Source organism: Pyxicephalus adspersus, chromosome 10, assembly GCF_032062135.1.
Source record: "Pyxicephalus adspersus chromosome 10, UCB_Pads_2.0, whole genome shotgun sequence".
Classification (NCBI taxonomy): Eukaryota; Metazoa; Chordata; class Amphibia; order Anura; family Pyxicephalidae; genus Pyxicephalus; species Pyxicephalus adspersus.
Window position 1 is genome coordinate 35731832 of NC_092867.1, and position 22935 is coordinate 35754766.

Here is a 22935-nt window from a genome sequence, read left to right on the forward strand (position 1 = left end):
AAGTGCAGAATTCTCAACACCGCAAAGCCCCTTATGCCTCATGCATCCATCAAAAAGCCATGCTAACAGGTTAGACTGAGAATGAAAGAAATTGCAAACAAGCTACACACATTACAGCGTTTCTGTGTCTTAGTAGCACACTTTACAAAAGAAGAGGAACAAAGGCAAGACCTTTAGGCTCTTAAAAAGAAGTACCCTCTCTAACTGGGTGAGGTTTTTGGACTGTTCACCACTATTGGTGTCCACTTTGCAGAGAAGACATGAAGAGATCTGCAGAAAACAGGTAAATGGATGATTGAAACATAAGGACAAACATAGAGGAGGACAAAAGGCAAAGGTGTCTTACCACACAAAAGGACAAACATAGAAAATAAAATAAATACAAATAAAATATATAAATAAATATATATATATACATAAAATTGTAACAAAGCACATAAATGCAGAAACATCTGGAGCAACAATCATTTGTTATCGTGAAAAATCTGACACTAAGTGCAGAAAGCTGGATTAAAACCTTTGTAAATTATAAAATAATATATATATATCTCATCTATTAAACACGTGCCTTTAAGTGGGTCTGGTTCCTTTGCTGTGCAACTTGCTCTTTTCTCTTTACATATGTTGATCTGTGGATTATTGTATATGGGACTAAGATTAGCTGGTCCAAATTTCAAAAGTCTTAACAAACGGTGTTCATGAAACACTACATGGTAACAAAGAGATTTTATGCAGTGGGGTGGTCTAGTGTACCACTCACCTATGGCTGGATGCAATACAACCACCCTGAGTAAGCAGATTGTGTTCTCTGTACATAGTTCAAGATTACTTTTTCAATATCTGGCTAAAGTTTGCCTATAAAATACTATTGTGTTAAAAATGTAGCTGTACAAATGTTGTTTAATGGCATAAAAGTCTACATATATTTTTTTTGTAAATGTGCCTGCATAGAAGCAGCATTCCTATTACCTACCTAACAAGAAAAATGTCAACCTCTACTAGACATTTCAAAACAAAATATTAAACAGATAAATAAAATATTAAATTTCAAATATCGCTCCAGGAAAGATTAGAATGCAGCACAGGAAGACCAAAGAAAATGGGTGCTAAAATAGTCTAAAAAAACATTTTGATAACCAATTACTACAATAAAGTAGTACAATAGTTCTTTAAAAGTCTGTGAGTGTGTCTCCCAAAAGTGTTTGCACATTTAATCTGACTGACAAATTTTTCTTTGCAACAGACACGGCAGGTTCACAATAAAATAAAGCAGTGTCAAAAGTAACCAAGGTCTGGTAGTTTTAAGGTCTAATGACCAAGTTATATGTTACCAAAGGTAAAATCTTCCATAAACTGTGCACTTGTGAACCAATTTGCACTTTCCTTGGGATTCTTTCACTAACCTCTGTTGAACTCAGGATAATTTTTTAAAGGGACATGAAGGAGAAATGAATGAGCAAGTCTAACCTTATATAAAAATAATTTGGAATGCTTTTGGATTTATTCTTTTATTTTCCCCCTAAAGCCAATTATATTACTATAGCAACATGAGGCATACTTTCCCCTAAAATCAGGTGCGTGTTCTCAGCAGAGATGAGGTCTGGACAGATGGGTCATTATATTCTATGAGCTAAGCTTTGTCCCCGCTCTCTTCAGCTCACTGCAGATTTTGGCAGAAGTAGTAAAATTTTGATCTGGACCCAGACAGTGGAATCACAGTTTTGTTATCAAAAAACCTTCTGATTTTCTAAGGCAAAGGGTTAATTAGACTTATTTTTTTTTTTAATTAAATGATTCCTTAGTTTTAGGAAATGACAGAATGGGAAATAACTTTCTATTATTTGTATTTACAGCAAAGACAAGAAAAGAAAAAAAATTGAATGTTCTACGTGCTAGAACATGACCCCTAAAGATCTCACTGAGAATCTAAAAGGCAAGCTTTCCCTGCCGACAAGCCTGCAATGCCCATTACATGGAAAGTGAGAAGTAAAGATGTCACCTGCATTGCACACCAATCTATTCATACAACCTACAATTATTCTATTGATTAAGAAGTAGACATGATTAAGCCATAGATAGTTCTGAGTTGAGTTTATTTACATCTCCAATAGAAAGCCTATCTGAGTGGAAGATATACCAATAACATGAAAAATTTTGTGTATGATTGTACACCAGGATAATAATAAATCAATACACTGTTCAGTCGCAATTCCTATTTTACACCAGAACAAAAATGTCCTGCTATATACTTCCAATAAACATTTTATAACAATAGTTTTATGTTTCAAGCATTTCTTTACGCCACCATTCACTACATTAGGTAAAAGAAGTAGAGGAAAGGATGAGGTATTGATTGCTGAAATATGAAATGCCAAGATTGCACATTTTGCCTTGCCACATGCACTATTAGAATAGGTAACGGTGGTCCAAACAATACAAAAATGTGGAGAGAAATAAAATTAAAAGATTTTAAATAGCTCAAATAATCCTAGAACAGTTGTATTTTTTTCTGTGGCATCTGATTGTTTTCCTTGGTGGCTGCATACTTAGGAGGGAAGTGTGATGGAACTATAATAATGGATGAACTTCTAATACATGTACACACAAAAAAGTAGGGGAAAAAAGGACACTGGAAACAAATCACAAAATCCTAATAATAAATATTAAACCAAGAGAGAGAAAAATAGTAACAACAATTCAACAGAAAAATAAAGTAAACAAAAACAGTAAAAAAAAAGAAAGAAAGAAAAGATAATCATACATGCCTATAAATAGAAATAAAGATGTAAAATACCTTTTTCATGTTGGTCCCCGCATAACTTTTTGCTTCCTCTTTAAACTGTGGCAATCTGCAAAACAAATCCATGAAATGTTACAAGCAATGCATATACAAGTATAAGTATAATTACATACAGTTGGTGTGCATACATTGCTGAATGAACTACAATTGATACATAACACTTCTACGTTCTCCCTTTCAGTGCTTCCTACACTGCTAATTAAAAACCGATCTAAAGGAGGAATAGAGAAATATCAGATTCTAGTGGTGTCAGCCTGGCATTTTGAATGAGTGAGAACACCACTTAAATTATGAGTTGGAGCTTGTGGTCGTGACACCCAGAGATAATTGAGTTTTGAAGGTCAGTGTTTTGCAGTTGCAATCTAGAATTTTCACCTGCCTGATTTGTAATGACATATAATTAAAGGAAAACATGATTTCCTGAATGTCAGGTCTAATTTATTTTGTCCCTCAGTTCTAATCACAACAAAAAACTGTTGGTACTTTACGGCAATTTGTAAAACGTATGTGGATTACCTTTTGCATGCTGGGCCAGGAAGACAGAAATTAATGGAAGAAAAAAAATAAGTGTTGCCATATCTAACTATTGTTGTGTTTAACTAGTATTATAGTAGTAGTATAAGCTTAATAAATGTGCTAGTGATATATATGGTATGTACAATATGGTACAATATGGTACAATATGGTAGCCACAATTGTGTATTGATGGCACAAAACACTTTTAAAGAAACAAAGTGGGTCTATAGCAAACAGTTATCCCTGAATACAAAGTCATTATTTCCAGGGAGAATGAAAGGACTTGTGTATTACTGGAAGAATGGAAGTACTTGTGTACCACCAGTTGTGTGAAAAACACAAACTAAATGAAAAACTGAAGTCCTAAGCATGTAGACTGTTACTTGTATACTATTCAAAAACTAATACCTTATTGTTATAAGAATGAAATTGGAATGACTGAACAAAAACATTGGAGAATATCTCTTCTTAACATATACATCAATTACTTTCTGTACTAATTGGTGCTTTCAGATGCTCCACAAAGAGCACATGTAAGCAGGTTTCATTTCAAGTTTATTAATCCTTTATATACATGTAATTAGCTCATTACTTTTACACTGCTATGTGAGGTTTGCAATCACTTTAACTTCTTCATGACAACAAGTCTAGTGTGCATCAAAATAAGTGCCTACATGCCACTAACATGTGACTGTATCGTAGTCTGTCATCCGTGATACTGGTTTTAAGTATTCACAACCTATTTGACATTTCGCGTGTACGGTACAGATGGCCAGCGTGATGCAGCTGGTGACTGTTTAGTTTGTTGGGTCACGCAAGATGCCACTTAAAGCTTTGCTTAACAAATTTCTAATGACCGGTTGACAGCAACGCAAATTTTTCTATGTATATCATATCGACCTAGCAGACTATTCATTTCCTAAAAGAACCAAATGTGTGTGTTTTTTTTTTCCAAACAGGTTACCTAGACAACATAACAAGGCATTAAAACTCTAACACTACATGGCGAGTGTTATACATATTAAATTTTGGAGTCCACATACACCCACTCTAAGGCAGTCACCTAAATTATTTATAACTGGCAAAAAAATGAAAAAATAAAAGACACTGCATTTTGTAACATTGAGGCCATTTCACCTGATAGCCCAACTCCTGAGCGAGGTGTGCCCTAAGTAAGCTCTGGTGCTGGATCTTATCTAGGTGGATAACATCACTGTCTCAATCCCATGTGACAGTGTTCAGGCCTGGTTATTGGCACATCCTCCACTACATGTGGAAACACTGCTTCATAAACAAAATAAAACCAGGGATTACATTGGAACGAGGAAGTAGCAGGAGATTGTTTATTGGTACACCTTGCTGGGGGGCTCAATATCAGAAGACATCATCACTTTGCCATTAAAGGGGCAAAAAAGTTTTTGTCTATTTGTTTTACTGACCCACTGGCCTAAATTCCTTTGTCATATTCACTGGAAAGAAGTATGCAGAAAGTCTTATCCACATCGTGGAGCTGGAGAAAATAATGACTTAAATAGTTAAGGTGAGAGAACATGGAGAATAAACTTTCTATTAAGGTTAAGTTTTAGTTTGAATTTAATATCTCATTGCTCATCTAACATTATTTCTGTTAGACAAATTACTGTAAATACATAAATAAGGGAGGAACAGTTTAATTTTTACAAAATACAATTCACACACAAAAGTCAGAAAAATAACCTATTAAAACCACATCTATTCCTGATAACTGCTATTATTTACTGCGACAAAGAGTCTCCAGAATGGATCCTATAAACGTATCTACAACTACACTTCGGTCCATTCATTGCATGCTTTTGCTTCCTATGAAAACCCCTTGACTTATGTAATGCTCAAATCCATCGTCTTGACAGTAAAGGTTTTACTTTGTTCACTCTAATTGGTTTAATTGCAGTGAAAGCTTAAAATTACTGTTGGTAGCGTCTCTATTATGTAATTTCACCTTTATAAAAGTAAACTGTGAGCCAGCTTTAGTGTAGGGGTAAGGTTTCTAAATTTTAGCCATGTTTGTATAACATTGCAATATTTTGGCTGTGGTTTGTTACAGTAATGACCACATCAAAACATCAACTTTTGACTAAAATGCATAGTGAAGTTACATTTTATATGATAGCCAAATGGAGATGCAAATATAGTAGGCTTCATGCATTATAAGTGTCAGATACAAGAGTTAATAAAAACAATTTAAGAAATGTTTCTCTTTCAGTGAGAATTAGTTTTGTCAAAGATAATATAGATAGAGATGCCCTTCTAGGGTTCGCATGGTATACATGCACACCCTTTACATTTTCTTTCCTCATCTGTGTGAAATCTGTAATAAGGTGGATTCAGGGTTCACATGATCACAGCAAAAGCTCCACCACAGGCTAATGTGTCTACAAGCTTTATGTGGTTAATTGCATATAGTTTAAGAGACTTTTCACAAATTTAAAAAGGAAAACATTGACATGATTTTAGGCGACTTTACCATCAGGATTTCAGCCAGCAAACACTAGACTTTAGTTAACAGCATACCCTCAAGGTCCTACAATTACTTTTTTTTTTTTTTAGTCCTCTCGCCAGAAAGACAGATGACTACCACCACATCTTGCCCTGTGGACCCCAAATAAGTATAGAATATGTCAGTCCTCAGGGGGCCGTGTCAGCAAGGCACAGGCAAACACAAGAGGGTTTACCTTGAGAAGAGCAGCTGCACCATGTCGACAAGAGTATGCTCTGCAGATTTTCTCAATAACTCTGCGAAGACAAAAACAAATAACACAGGTGTCATTACGGGGTGTGATATTATCAAGAGGCTTCAGCAAGCAGTCTCCCCTCCATTTCTTGTTTACAAAGGATTACAGCAAATTTATTAAAACCAGGCCCAGTCTTCACCCCCTGGTCTAGCAGCGCTCCACGCTAAGAAACACTAGATGGTGCTGTGGAGCTTTTATGTAGAATAGGCACATCATCCTAAAAAGAAGCTCACACAGCATTTTCAATCGCAGCAATGGAGAACTCATCAGACATAAGCCATGATGGACTCAAACTTTTCTAAAGTTTATAGTTAGTGCAATAATAAATGGACAATGGAAAACCTAAAACAATTTATACCCTACATCAAAATGTTCTCTTTAAATCAAGCAGGGAAGGCAATTCCATCTAACAATATTTGCAGGCCATTAGAGCACATTCTATTAGTGATATAAAATACATCTACTACATCGTAATACATTAACTGTAATGCAATTAACTGCAGCAGACATGGCATCACAATCTCTTTATCCAATATGTGGAAGGTTACAATGAATGTGGCAGCATTAAACATAAAAAGATACAAACATTTTTGAAAAAATTACTATTTTTGTCAATTAAAAAGCTAAAACTATAAACAAGGTAAGGTTCCCTGTGGTAAAATTACAGTAAAATGTTTTAATCAGAAAAGGATATGTGATATAATATTAGAATTGGTGTGATTGATCGCTAAGTAAAATGTTCTTTCTGGATTTATTTGTAATTCTTAAAGAATATTGCAGCTTTCCAGTCCTTAAATGTAGTGGCTGCATTAGCTTCCATTTAATTTTTTTTTTACTTTATATTGACCTGCTGATGCTGTCAGTAACATACTTCCTGCCCCAAAAGTGACAACTTGGCCTACTGTACCTATAAGAGAATCAGCACTGACAGCACAGGTTGCTTTCCTGATTCAGGCTACCAATGACCCTTTTTTAACTCTAATGCAAAGGGAGAAAGAGAGAAGTAGGTTCAGAAGTTAGCCAGAAAGGATGACAACCCTATTTAATCTCAGTTTAGTACACAGGATGTTACAACAATGAGCTTCCTTAAGAACCAGAAAATGTACATGTGACGAAAAAAAGAAAACTATCACAGCTAACTATCAATATATGTGTGAATGTTGGGTAGATATAACTACAAATTAATGGCACAGTATGTTTGGCGATGTTTAGATAAGCGAATCAGGTTTCAAACTGTTGCAAATCCAGAAAGATTTCCCCATGGCCAAAGAAGTATAAAAGTCCATTTTAGCATTTGAAAGAAATACGCAGTTTTTTTTATTGCTATTAAAATTTGTATGGTATGCTTTTTACGCTTACAAAACTTTGTGTATGCAGAAAGACCAAAGGGCTGTGGGTCAGCATTATAAGAAGGATCCCAAAGTCTAGCTAGTAATGCAATGTAATAAGAAAACATTTTTGGGATCTAAAATGGGGTTCAGTTTTGAGCCTCTCCCCTCTACTTTTGGCATTAATCAGCTTTTTTAATAAATCTTTTTATTTTAATTGGGGCTAAGACAGCTAATACTGTGATCCTTACCTTATTAGGCCTCATTTCCAGAACAAGAATACACGATGTGATGAGTTAATTCACTCTATTACTTAAACACAACATGGGCGCCATTCATAATTTCACTCTAAATTTACAACTTACCACTCAGCCTCATCTCAAAACAAATGCGGAAACAGGATTGCATGATCTCACAGACAGACTCATTGGTGAGATGAGCTCCCACTGGGGTGAGCAGCAATGTGCGCAGAACCTTAAAAAAAAGAAAAAAAAAAAAAGATATAAAGCAAGTAAACAAACTGTCATTCTTATTTTGAAGCAAACCGAATATTCTGTAGGAACATTTTAAGATGTTATCCATGTTTTCTAGCTCACACTAAAATAGAAGCAAACTCAGCATCAAACATCCAGTATGTAAGGAGAGCGGATTTAGAGCTTAGCCATTATTTTCTGATTAGACAAGTCAACATGTTCCTCATAGTAAACAGATAGCCTATGCCCCCTCTTCTTTCAATTAGGCTGATGAAGTTCAGCATCCTTTGCACTGCTGATTCCCCATCCAGCTCTTCATAGGGACTTCTGATATACCTTGACAAATGCCTGAAATCAATTAATTGAAACGTTTAATTATCTTTTATTTGAAAAAGCTTTTACTTTAGGTACATGAGCCTCCTGTTTAAAAATAACATTAGGCGCAAAGCTCTAGCAGAGTCAAAACATGGTCCATGTCTCTGTGTAACAGGATACAAAGGGCTTAAGCAATTCATCTAATTGCCCCCTGGATAAGGACAGGGGGATGCGGTCCCTTTTCTCTCGAGTTACCTGCAGGATTTTCATCAGCACAACCTCATCGCTTGCTGGGTCTGTGCCAACAAAGCGAGCGTGTGTAACTGCATCTGCCATGTTCTCAATTCCTTCAGCAGTACCATCATGGACTGGATCTGGAGCACAAAATACAAATGTCAAACAAATCTCATCTTTGATATTGGAAAAGAAACTGCAGGTTTGGAAAGCTAAGAATATATTGCAATTGTGAATTATTACTTAAAATGGAAAAAAACAAAAAACTTTTCTTTCCCTACTTTCTCAGTGCCGCCAACATCTTCAGAAAATCTTTTTTCAGATTTGGAACCTTCAACCATCTTGACTTGTGAATTATAAATTATTATTATTATTATTATTAAACAGGATTTATATAGCGCCAACATATTACGCAGCGCTGTACATTAAATATAAATGGTATGTATATACAACGTTTCAAATTGGAAGGACTTTTTAGGCACTTGTAGTATGTAAAAACATAATTTTTTTATATTGTCAATTAAAAAAACACATTTTAAAAGTTTTATAAAACAGTGAATGTGCAATAAAAAATAAACAAATATATTTCCGTTATAAAGTCTCACATATATATGACAATGACGTGTTTTGCGGATATGCCCACTTCTTCAGGAAATAAATACAAAGACCTACTGGTATAATATACTCAATTTATTTCTTTTATTTTTTTCTTAATTTTTTACTAAGAATTTGTGTATACGCATAATTGGAATTGTAATTTAAATCAAACACCAGTATCTGTGGATACCTCCGCAAGACTGTGAGCAGATCATTCAACAGGAGAGAACGAGAGCAGAATAGACTGGGAGGCCTGATAACTTCCAGCCCCTAATTCACTTCCTGGATGGGGCGGAACTTTTACCCATGAGGGACGCCGAGTCAAACTGTATATATAGATAAATATAATAGATATATATAGTATATCTATTATGTTTATTATAGTTTTTATTACTGGGGAAGTGAAAGTAAACACTGTTTACATCCTTGATTATACATTTACTGCTATAGCAATATTAACAATATAGTAAAATTGTTGAACTTTTTGACTAATAATATCAACAATACTTTTACCATATAGGACTATCAAATCAAGTGCCCTTTATTGTACCAGTGTAGTTTTGATACAAATAAAACATAGGGGGTTGAGCTTAGTTAAACAAAGATAAAATAAATAAACAATTTAAAAGTTGGCTCTAGATCAAATATAAATATTTGCAGGTACACATGCTATGATACAGAATTGATGCCTTTGACTTTGCCTCCTGCTATTCTGCCAAAGTTCTCTCCTGTTGAATGATCTGTGCACAATCTTGAGGAGGTATCCACAGATAGTGGTGTTTGATTTCAGTTCCAATTCATTAGTAAGTATAAATTCTTTGTAAAAAAAAAAAAAAAAATTTGATAAAAATTATTTTTAATCTTATTGTTTTTTTTTGTCTTATTCTAAATTGAGTATATTATACCAATAGGTCTCCGTGTTTGTTTCCTGAAGAAGCGGACATATCCGCGAAACGCATCGAAATTGTCATATATGTAACAGAAATATATTTGTTTTTTATTGCACATTCACTAATCTGTTTTTTCATACTTTAAGTGCCGAAAAAGTCCTTTCAATTTGAGTCTTTGTATATACATACCATTTGATATCTGGATGTGGCACTTTAATATACAAAAGCTGATAATATTAGATTTGTCAAACTGACCACAAACAAAAAAAATGGTGAATTATAAAGACATAACTGCCGCACAAGCGCACAGGAGTTCATTCATTACGGCATCATGGTATGCCAATACACATTGTGTGGTTTTTGTGCTGCCTAGTGTACATTTAAAGATGACTGCAAACAGGCAGTTTTTTTATTTTTGCAGAACTTGTGTAACAGGTTCTGCAAACACTAGTGACACCAATAATTCAAGACCATTCACTGTAAACTGGTGCACCATAAAAAATTGTAACTTTGCAACTATAGAAAATTGTGGGTACTGTTGTTTTTCATTGTTTCTTGGGTGCCCAAAATTTTAAGATTTGATATATTTGACATTTAATAACTGGATGCAACCTCATCATTTACATTTTACCTATATATAGGTAACAGTTAATGTAAACTCTAAATGGAGAAGAAACTTACATAGTTATTTTGTGTCTTGTCTTGCAGAGCATTAGACAGAACCAAGCTGATGGAGCAAATACTACATACTAAACTATGCAGGAAGAACAACTATACATTTATAAGTTGTCCATGCTGGAAAATGGCGTTGGTTCAGGGACACTGCAAATGTATTTTAAGAGCTTTCTGGTAAAAAAACGTACACCATAAGCCAAAGTAAATAAAAATAGGCTGGTTTTCCTCTATATGCCAATTCCTAACATGCACTTCCACCTAGAGGAACACATATTGCCCATTGCTGGTATATAAGGATGCTTCTTACCTATTAGTGCATAGGAAAGAAATTTGTTTACAGATGTCAGAGCAAGGCCAGTAATGGGGCCTGTTGTATCTTCGGAACGAATAACTTCCAAGAAAGGACGAAGAAAGACATTGGGTTCAATTTCAGATATATCTGAAACGAAAGAATAGAAACATAGATTTAGGTTAAAACTCTATATAAACACTAGAGTATAAACACTAAATTACAATGAAAAGTACAGTAATAAAAAAAATAAAAAATAAAAATTCATATATCTATATGGCCAAAAAACAGATACTGCAGGTTAAAATGTAACAAAACCTAACAAAAATAATTTAAAACACAAGGTAAAAGTGGCAATTTGTGCAAAAAGTGAAACAGAAATTTCGGCCATGAACATTAGAAGCGCATTTAAAAATTTCTCATCTATTGGCCTTGGCAGACATCCCCATCCCATTCAATAGAAAAGATGATTTTGCAGATCAGAAACCCCTTTCTAACAACTATTTCTTCACTTAGGGAGCATCTACAAATGTGTGTGTGTGTGTGTGTGTGTGTGTGTGCGTGCTTTTTTGGTAAGAATAGTGCTTGCAGTAAAAAAGACATGTATATTCTAAGCATGAACAACAAACTCCATACACGTCTTCTTCCATACAAACACATCTAATATTTTACTACAGAGGGTCAACACAATTTATGAGATGGTCCAGTAACTCATATTAGAGTACGGATCTTATAACGCGTTCTTAGAACACACATGACTAAACTTCTAAAGCCATACCGTTATGTAAACATGAGGCACAGAAAGCGTTCCTGCCTCTAATGTTTTCATTAACCGGTATGCCCTAAAGCATGTTTTCAGCACTGTGATGCCTCATTTCTGTAACACAATCTCAATCAGCTGTTTAAATCATGTCCTATTTCAGACCTTTTCATCTCATTATCCATAAACTACAAGGTAATACAGGTTATAAATGCTAATACAAATATCAAACAGCTAAGACTGTGAAACATAATTATTCAATATGTTATAAACTCTACTGTACCCCTCAAAAAATATATTTTACTATTAAAATTTTTTGTAATGTTACATTGCTGCTAAAATGATTTCATGAGTTCATAATTAAATTGCAATTAAGTTTTGCCAACAAAAGTAGAATATTTAGGGCTGGTGAATGAAGAACTCTTATGACAACGATGTTGCACCATTACAATTACATTTCTAGAGACAGAAAAGAGTATCCCTACTATAACTATTAGGAATACAGAAGGTGAAAAGCTTCATAATACACGGACCTGAGTGGCGTTATATATCTAAAGTTAGGAATGTATCACTGGCATCACAAAAAAGGAACCTCATTTGTCTACATGTCAGCCCATTGTAATTCTCTGGAGGTGTATACAATGTATCCCTAGGCTAATAAATCTTTTTTTATTTTGGATAGTGGAGTGGGGAATGGTAAAACCTATCTGCCACATTCACCCCTCTATTTGCACTAGAGACAGTGGTCATCTAGAAAGTTAGAGGAAAGACAACATTTTATAATTGCCCCTAGAACATAAAATAAAGGACACACACACACACACACACACACACACACTTTGGTGACCTCCTCTCATAGTTGTGTCTCTGGGGCAGAAAGTTACTGAAAATTTGGTCAAAGTTGGCTAGTTTAATACACTTTAAGACCAATAGGAAAACGCCAATCTGGCAAACTTAAATGAATATAGTGACAGGATGTGGAAACAAAGTGAGTAGAAGTATTATATAATTATTCTGCTACTTCCTCTTTGTAGTCCTGTCAGCTGGGGGAGTGAGCCTGACCAGGCTGTATTGTTGCAGTTAAGGTGCAAAAGTGCCTGTATTTCAGTGGAGTCTGCAAAAAAATTACACTTCTTTCATAAGGTATCACAGTATCTACATATTTGTTCCTACTTTTTTTTGTTCAGCATTAAAACCAAGTCAGCAATGTTAACTCCCACATATATATCTTTAAATGCTTACGCTTAATTTGAGTCGGAGGTACCTAAAATGTAAAATAGCCGATTTCAGAGGGCTTTTTATTGGGGCTTCCTATCATGGGATTCCTAGCTCTGTAAGCTCCGTCTTATGTTCCCCTGTATTTGTTGGATCTACACCAACACATTGGGCCTGATTTATTAAAGCTCTCCAAGCTGGAGAAGATACACCTTAATCAGTGGACCTAGGCGATCCAGCAAACCTTAAATGGATCTGGTCCAAGATTGAAAATATTTGCTAACAAATCCGTTCCAGGTTTGCTAGATTGTCCAGCTTCACCAATAACCGTGTATCCTCTCCAGTCTTTAATAAATCAGGTTCATTATTGGGTTTGAACAACTAAACACACTGGTTTGTATTTCTCCAGGTTCAAAATCGGAACCATTTGGAAAATTTAGACACCTGTAACTAAGAAAATGGCAGCCAAATGCACGCACACGAAAAATTTAGCTTTTTTTTATATGTTAATTCCCCTTCCCTATTAGTTTATGCAAATGGTTTATGTTTAGGTGGCAACATCCCTTAGGAGCATGGCATTAAAAATAGCTGTTTATTTCTTGTTTTATTTATAGCGTCAGCGGAGTCACAATCGTTTTTGAGGGCTATGACTAAGACGTTTTCCCTTACATTGCTCTTTGGTAGGAATCTAAAGTACCAGTCAAAGAGGCAACACATTCTTGGAGTGTTCACAAACCTTTAACTTGGGATGTCAATGAAAGCTACAACGAATCACATGTCTAAAACAATCATAGCTAACACAACAGTGGCTTCAAACAGATATTTATATAACTTCTTTGTAATTTATATTCCTTGGGATCTCATTTATGATTTGTGTGCTGTACCGCAAAGGAAGACTTTTGGCTTTTCTAGATGGTCCCCGCTGGTATACGCCATTCACTTGTGATATCAATTGTATAAAATCACAAGTGAATAATATATGACCTTGGCTCAAATTGTACTTTACAAAAAGTAGAAAAAAAATGCATCCACACGCGCGCGTCTACACACGCTAGAGCTACTGATCCAACACTAATATGCAGACACAACATTAAAATTTAATTTTACGTGTAAGGAATGTTATGATTAAAAGAAATGAAATCAGAAAGAAAGAAGATCGAAACATATCAAAGAGTTACAGCACATAATACTGTAATACATTAAATCTTCAAAGTAGAAAACATTTAATAAATGCTCCATACAATCAGTAAGAGCTTAGGGGACATATTGCAGGTTTATGATTGCCTCTTGCTCAGAAGTTAACAAGTAAAGTGCAACATACGGAAATATTGTGGAAAACTAAAAGGTTTTATGTATTAATTACATCACCACTCAAAAACCCAAAGTTTTTGTTTTGGGGGTTCAGCTTTAAATTAACCAGACTAAATGGTTAGGAGGAAAAATAGTTGTTAAAGTCAAACTCTGTATTAATTAATTTTTTTTAGCTAGGGACATGGATAGGACATGATGAAAAGTAGCCCCACTCTCTTCACAGCTGGAAATATAATCCTAAAAAATCTCTACATCCAGTCTACTTGGGCATATCTATTTATTGGACCAAAGTCTGTTGGGGTACGAAAGCATAAAGAGTATCCAGTAATATGAATGTTTAATAAGTATTACAGGCTTCATTTTACCTTCCAATGTCAACTACTTCTACTTTAGATCATAAACTAAACAATTTCCAGGTTGTATAAATCAACCCAAACTTGGCAGATTCTGCAATCACATGACCAGTATCAGCACTCTGTTCGCATCAGATACTTGATGTTTCTTAACATTTCAAAGAGAGTGATTTGTGTGGATGTGATGGTCATGTTCATTCAGTCATCTGTTCAGTTCTAGTGTCCTGTCTTGCAGTGAGCAATCTTCCTGATCTGGAAGTCGGCACTATTCACAGCCATACACAAATACATTTTGACAGAAGCCAACCAAAACTGTCAGGTCCTTTCTATTTGCCTAATTTAAGGACAAAAGAACAAATAGTTTCATTTGTCAACCTGCCATGTCAAGTATTATTTTCCTCGTCGCCAAACAAGACTTTTCACAGAGGGTCACCAATCGATGTTAAATGCGGGTGGAGAGAAAATTAGAGAAGACAAAGAGAAAAAAAGAAAGTAACAAAAAAAAAAAAAAAGGGTATAGTTCTAAGGTAACGTACAAAATAATATTTTTATTTTAATAAAATAAGGTCAAGAATATAGAAATTACACATACATGTGTATCTCCCACAATGATACAACCAAATGAAGACCATGATTATCTCAATAGCAACTATACTAGCCTTTCCCAATATTTTTAACATGGGGCAACCCATGAAATAATGTTCATGTCTTCACGGAACCCCTGCTGTTATTTATATATTTGCACAGCTCACAGTACATTAGTAGTGGTGATGGTGGTAAGCATTACGAATGCCTAAGAACGTTGCTGGCCAGTGGGAAGAATACCACCCTTACACATCACCAAAAAGATTATTTGTGTCACTTTAACTTACCCAAGAAGCACAAACTGTTCATTGCTCAAGCAACCCTTAGCAACATTTGTTGGAACCCCAGAGTACTACAGAGCCCTGATTGGCGACTGGTTGGCGACTGCTGTTCTATAACAGCAGTCGCCAACCAGTGGTCCGCGGCTCCGTCCCCCATACGGACACAATCCACTCACTCTCCCATCGCAGGCTAAGACCTGCTTGCTAAAAATCCTGGGGGACAGTAGCACAGGGCTGTGGACACAAATTTTACTAGCTGCTTTTGCTGCGGCTACCTAGGTATTTTCAGTTAATTAGCAACTATAAAGAATAAAAAACACAGACTAACTTCTAGAACATGAAGCATCAAAAATTCATAAATAAATGAAAAATACCACCCCACTGATTGAATGTCTGATTTAATTTCTCTTATTGCACTAGATTAGGCTGAAACTTGCTTTAGGAAATCTATTGTTTGTTTGCTTTTTTATACCCAGGGCCCTGTGTAGAAGGAAACCTGCTTTTTCTATGACTGCAGATTCTGTTTTCCACTAATAATGGGAAGAAACTGACAAAGAAGCACATAATTGAAGGTAAGGTCCCCTTCGATTTATAAACCTTTGAAATGGATTTTTTACAACTTGGTTTCAATTAATACATTGTGACAAACTTTTGCTGCTGCAGCTACTGGTGAGCGAGGTAGACGCACAAGGCAAGTTACCAGCAATTTCCATTACCGTGACTCATATTGCTTAAAATAGGAAAACTAATTAATTTTAGTGACCAAATGTTGGTGGGAGAATTTTGTTTCACTATGTGATCCTTTGCTATTTTACCAACTGGAACACAAAAAAAAAAAAAAAAAAACTGATGAACACAAGAGGAGTATCAGAAGAGGGGGAAAACTTCCATTAAAAAGCAGGACTGGAGATCTGTGTCAAATTTCAGCTGCCTGTTTCATGTTTAGGCGAAACACAAAGGGTACAGCTGTTCAGATATGGGGATACTACATACAAAGTTATCTGCTTCATGCCATTTTATATTGTACAACAGCTGCTGCTTTAGGACTATCCAGGTTTTAAAAATGCCCTACTAAAGGCCACAGTTTCTTTCACGACTGGAGCCACAACTCAAATTACATAACCAAAAATACATTTAGAGCAGCTTAAAAAAGAGCCTTTATCTTACAATTTAAAAAAAAAAACATATTACCATACAAGAGAATTTTTTTTTTTTTTTAAGTTAAACAAGTAATCTAGGGTATCCAGTCTTGTGTCCAAGGAAAAGAACTGTTGTAATGCGGGTCACTAATGGCAGGTGAAGTGAAATGTCCCATAGGGTTCAATGGACCCTGCTAAATGTGGTCTAGTAAAATGCTAAAATAACTAAAAAAGTAACTGCATCTTTTCATAAAGTCTTTCATGAATGGAAAATGTTAAATATTTCATTCTTCTCACGAGGCTCCCTAAAGAATAAAAATAAAACCCCTGCACATATGAAGTGAATATAGTCATCCAAATCATACAGCAGCAGTATTATACCCACATCCTAGCAATACCAATTATTTGGTCCTACAGAAATTCAAACCACCTTTCACACAATCTACCCAACCAATCCTCTGGAGTGTTAATAAAAAGCTTTTTTTATTCTTCAGTTTTCAGCATCAAAATTCAAAGAGAATCAGCAGTAAAGCTCTTTGGGTTTTTGAAAACTGGGTATTAAAGACTCGTTTGCTTCCAAAAAGTGTAAGCACTGTGAGAACTATTTAACCTTTTATGTTCATTATCTCCCAAAGATATGAAAGTGAATGTGACAAAAATATCTGCAACAAATTTTAAGAAGCTTCAGAAAAAGATTAAAAGCTACCACCACAGGTAAGTTGGTATTTCCATTAACATCTGGAACTTTAAAAGTGTCGTTTTCTGACTACTGGAACATAGAAAAAAAAAAACAACCATAGTGTAGATAAAAACTCCATAAGGGAGGACATAAATCAGTGGCTGGCTGCTAATGTGCTTCTCCTTCCCCACACTGAACTACCAATGACTCACTAGTCTGGTTACCCACCTCAATGAGTATCTCCTTCAAACACCTATGTATGAAGAAATTAATACTAACCCGCAAGGATATATATCGATTTATACCACCAAATCACTCATCCTTTTGTTACACATAAAGCAATCACCATCACTACATCGTATAATAAGGGAGATTCTCCAATTAGTTACGCAATCTCCAATTCTCCAATTAGTTACGCAATCATCCAATCACTTACATCTCTCAACTGTGGTACCACAAACAACCTGGACAACTAGAACAAATCAAACAGTTGCATACCCAGCGGATTATATGGGTAACTGAATTTTATATCTCCTCAGATCTTTAAACCTCCTGAGGAAGCCATTTTTTTGGCGAAACACGTCGGGAAATAACTGAGACACTAATTCAGTGAGTACCTTTGAATCTTTATATTTACAACATTATATGTATAGTTCACTTCAATTGCTCATGCAATTAATATGCGATTAATATGTATTTCATGACACAGCAATCACATGTTTATCATAACGTTTTTTTAAATTAATTTATGTCACTAATGTTAACAATTTTTATTATCAGAACACATTTAATAAACACCTGAAATTCACAAAAACCTAGTGCCAACAAAAGCCTGTCTTATGCTTTTCTTCCCATATTTCTAAAGCAAATCCATACTTGGCAAGATAAAATCTTTGATTAATACCTTAGTTAACAAAACCCTCTCCCTTTTCCATTTTCAGTATTACCTCAATATCTCAACTGGTGTTCTTTAGAACCCAATCCTTCCAATATGGGATCACAGTACAGCCAAACTACAAAACCTAATATTATCTGCTTTTACTGAACCGTATATATTGGAGACAATAATCTGAACCTTTGCCATTTGGTTCTCCAAGTCCCCCCAGGAAGCCTTCTTAGGTGAAACGCGTTGGGAAGGGAGACCCATGTTTTTCACTTACATCTACAAGTATACAGTTAGCAATCTAAGCTCAATTGTTACCTTGCAATATCGTCCAGTAATTGTGACAACCCTTTTGTACACCTTATTATAGTTTTCACAAACTTTTTTTTTGTAAATAAATAAAGTGACTAACTGAATTTTAACAGTTAACAGGAGAGTGCTATTGAAAAGCCTTCTTCTGTTACTATCCTCTTTTGAAAATGTATCTATTGTTCCAACCAATTGAGCTGACAGTGTGAAAAATCCAATAAAATAAAAAATTCTAGTCTGACTACCATGTCTTGGACTATCAGTAAACCTTTATAAGCCCTTGTTAATATTACTGAATAAATGCTTGAGGGTAGAGTAAGAAAAAACAGCAGAAAACTATTCATTTCCAAAATAGGTGAGATTGGCTTGTCCTAGATATATTACAACTTTTAGTGAGTGGACATGGCACAATCAAACTGACCTCAAAATGACAGGAAAGCACAAACTTTAATTCACCTAGATAAACAAGGTCTGTTTGCTCATGACTTTTCTCAATCCACATGTTCTTATGTGGACTTCTTCAATCAGAATGTCCGTCCCTTAGGGCGGTGAGATGCTTGCCTTTGTATGAAATGTAGAAATGCTCCTAAAATACAGCCAAATGTACACAATCACTCTTCTTTTCCTAGGTTTAACCTGTGACCTTTCCTAATATGTTTTCTCTACAATGACCTTTTGGGTTTGAAGAACCATTAAATTAAATCTGACAGGGATTCGTACACACCTTTAGCTGGAAAATGAAGAGAATGTATTTTGTGAAAACATTGTTAGGCCACAGCATTACCTTTAATGCATGTAGTGTTTTTTTTAATCCTATTGCTATTCTTTATATAATGGTTTAATATTGTTGCCATCCTATCTGTAAAAACTTTTAAATGGACTGCACATTGATTGACATTTACTTCTGTAATAAATAAATAAATATATTGAAGACACAGGTCTGTGACTAATAAAATAAAAACTTATTATGGCATGCTTGGTCTTAGAAGTTATGGCCGAGATAGACTTTTCACTGGTAAAAAAAAAAAAATAAAACACACCTCTGATACACTGATCAGCTGCAGCCCTCCAGGGCCACTAACTGAATATTTTCCAACTTTCTAGATGGCACAGGAATTAAAATGCACAATACCGTGTAGCAATCAACTATAAAGACTTTTATAAAGAACACACTGTGTGTTGTATATAATTTCAGTATTGTGTACCAGGACCTATTATATAGTTATATTTGTTTTTATATAAATATTTTTTATGCCAACACCTAATCAGGATGTGCAGAGAAGGTCACACACAGCTAAATCCGGTGTTGGTTCGTCAAACAATTAGCAGTTTGTGCCTCTTAGGTCAGTTTATTGGACACCAATGACTATTTGGCTATCTGTAAGGGTGACATTCTGCCCAGTGGCCAGTAATCTAAGAGACATTCTTTTTACTGACCACCACACTAATGTACCGTGAGCTTGGGTTTATAGAAATTATAAGGAGTTCCCTAAAGAACCTAAAATTATTTTATGGGTTCCCCCATGTTAAAAACATAAAATAAACAGAAATTTTAACTGCTGTGTTCTCTCTTTAGAAAACCCATAATGCCATGTGTCGAGAGTATACCTTATGTTATATGAATAATGTCAGGAGGTTATTAAGTGAACCTCACCTTACCTTACCTAAAGCAGTTACCAGCCACAACAGTGAATCTATTGGAAGCAGACAGAAGTCAGCATGCTGCAAATAAAGTCAGCTGCAAATAAAGTCAGCAAGAAGTCAGCAAGTCAGCAAATAAAGTCAATGCTTGCAGCAAATAAAAAAAAGGATGGGGACTTTCCTTTTAAAGAGGAACCCTTGGTAAGACTCTTTCTGTTGATATAATTCCCTTTAATGTAGGTCTAATACAACTTATACAACACAGAAAATAGTTAAGAGAGTTCTAGGTTAATCTTATGCTCTTGCAGCATTACATGTCAACCTAACACCTGTTTTCTTTAACAGTCTATCTAGGATTTTTACATACTTTACACAGAAGCTACATTATTCTACAACGACTGCATTCCAATCTTAAGTGAACTGTAAAGATTTCTTGCAGCAGACGCCAAATGATGGATGTTTTTTTCTTTTTTTTTTTCAATAATGAAATACACTGTGGTACATCAGGTTCATGTGATTGCATATTTTATTACCATTAGACTTGCAAAATGTAGATTGAAAAGGAAGATGGCAGGGGAAACTATTTAAACCTAAAGTCACAGATTAATGTACCGCACAGTTTACTAATGTGACAAGTCTTCTACACATACCAAGACAGAGGAAAAGAAGTCACACAAATTATCTACATACTACATAAATGACTACAGCCTGAAAACTAATTGGAATACACCTTAAAAAATCCATATTTTTAAACTACACAGCACATTTAAGATAAACTAATGATTCATTTTTGGGTAAACTTACATAGCAAATTGGGAATTATAATCTTCTTTTAGTCATGAACTCCTGCATGGTAGGATTTGTGCTTGGAAATGGCCAAAACCTATAATTTTTGTCTCAGTGGAAGTGCTGGTCACTCAAGTTTGCCAAAAATGCTTAACCAAAAAAAGACCAAGAGAATATGTCAGTGGAGCAGATTGTGGACATCCCTGCAGCAGTAATATGAACTATTGAATGTGATACAACTAAGTAAATGTTCCAACAAGATTAGGCCAAAAAAAATGGTCTAAACGAAAGAAAAAAAATCTAGGGCACGGAAACCATTTGGTCTGCAGGCCACCACAAATACATCCTACATTACTTATGAAAAGAAAGTTGGACATGGCCCAAAACTTCCATCTTTTCCATGAATGAAAACAAATACTCAAGTAAACCACATTAGGAATTTGATGTAAAAATGGAATTTATTTATGAAAATTATAATCAACACAGCTTTATGAAAAAATTCTATAACCGTATGATTCCATAATTTATTTAAAGCCTCAAACCTCTATTTGTTTACTTGTTATGTTGTGAGGCTATAAAACAAAAGAATTTTTGAACTATGCATGCTTAAAAGTTGCCCTGTGCCGTTAACACATTGGTGACCTTGACCACTGCTCTCCCTGAGGAACATTGCTGATACTAAATGACACAGTGTGGTGCCAACACTGAACATCATTTGCAAGTTTAAGAACACATCTTGACTGTATAAGGAGTAAAAATAAACATGACAACACATTCTACCAAGTATAGTGGCTGGGGAGGGGGTATGAACGTTAAACAACATTTCTCAATTGTCCATTTTACACTATATCAATTTTGGGGGAAACCCCATTTTATGTCAATAAGTCCTAAATTATTGAGTTCTGGTGATTTGAATTAGGAACACATTTAATGCTATAGCATACAAAACGATTTGGGGTAGGTGATCTACTATTCCAATGTGACTGTGCCCCTTTGCATAATCTAGCTCAATAAAGACATGGCTAGACAAGAAAACTTGGGTGGCCTACACAGAGCCCAGATGTCAACCATACCTGGGATGATTTGGAGCACCCTTCTGAAAGTCAGGTCTTCTCAACCTACAGCCACCACTCCAAAATCTAGTGAAGAGCTTTCTCTGCAAAGGGGGTGTGTACTTTTCAAATATATGCCCATGGCCTTGTATTGAGATGTCCAACAAGATCATACAGGAAGGATAGTGAAGATTTCTAGCCATATAGGGTATAATAAAATGCTGACAGTTTTGCAGTCTCGCAAATATACCCTATACCAGTGTTCTCCCCCAGCAGCTTCTAGGCAGGCACACAACCCGGCTGTTTTTGTGTGGTTACTGAAGAATTGGGTCATAAAACAGGAGCTGCCACACGTCTACAACTTCATCCCACCCAGATTAAAAAAAAATTGTCACAACCACAACAGAGAAAGCAACAAACCCACACCATCTTGGGTCCACAAGTTAGCAAAACATTCGATTGAAAATTTGTTCACAAAATTGTGTGCTATTCATGCTACAGGTTTGAAACTATGGGAAAATGGAATGGGTTCTTATGTGACAAGAAGGTTTCTGCTTAGGGCATTCTGGTACTGTGTGTATTGGCTAATCAAACAGGAAAAGGGTCCCATTACTGATAAAAGTTCCAAGAAACTGTCAGCATGTATGTAGTTTTAAATGTACAATACAGCATATTATGTAAGTTGTGTTACATTTTCTCAATACAGTTTTTAAAAAAACAAAAATCTTAAATACACATCTTGCTGGAATTCTATCTACTACTTGCATGAAAGAGTGGAAATGGTTAACTCACAGCTGGAGAAAAGTTCCCCTGGAAAATTACAACACATGCTTTCTCTCGGACTAAAATTTCACACCAGTACTCTTTAGCAGCGTTCACCAAAGATAAGCAATACAGAAATAAAATGATCATTCCCTCTGCTTGTTTTTTCACCTGCTGTATTCCTTCAGACAGACAGCAACATGCTCTGGGGAATTGGAATATCTATTGCACATGTTCAAATAAAAGACGACTGATACCAGGGAGTAGAACAATGACATACAATGGACTTTG

General features: G+C 35.3%; 1 protein-coding gene across 9 annotated transcripts in view; it reads right to left on the reverse strand.

Annotated features, from left to right (window-relative positions):
* The window catches only part of GBF1 (golgi brefeldin A resistant guanine nucleotide exchange factor 1), a 98628-nt gene that overhangs the window by 39140 nt on the left and 36553 nt on the right, over window positions 1-22935 (reverse strand). For 5 of the 9 annotated variants that reach the window (XM_072424453.1, XM_072424452.1, XM_072424456.1 and 2 more), the window contains exons 4-9: window positions 10907-11038; window positions 8459-8577; window positions 7781-7889; window positions 6028-6088; window positions 2795-2849; window positions 172-270 (exon numbers count right to left, since the gene is read on the reverse strand). In XM_072424453.1, the coding sequence (XP_072280554.1) occupies window positions 172-270; window positions 2795-2849; window positions 6028-6088; window positions 7781-7889; window positions 8459-8577; window positions 10907-11038 (575 nt within the window). The remainder of the gene's footprint in view (window positions 1-171; window positions 271-2794; window positions 2850-6027; window positions 6089-7780; window positions 7890-8458; window positions 8578-10906; window positions 11039-22935) is intronic. The other 4 variants (XM_072424457.1, XM_072424460.1, XM_072424459.1 and 1 more) reach the window with 1 other exon arrangement.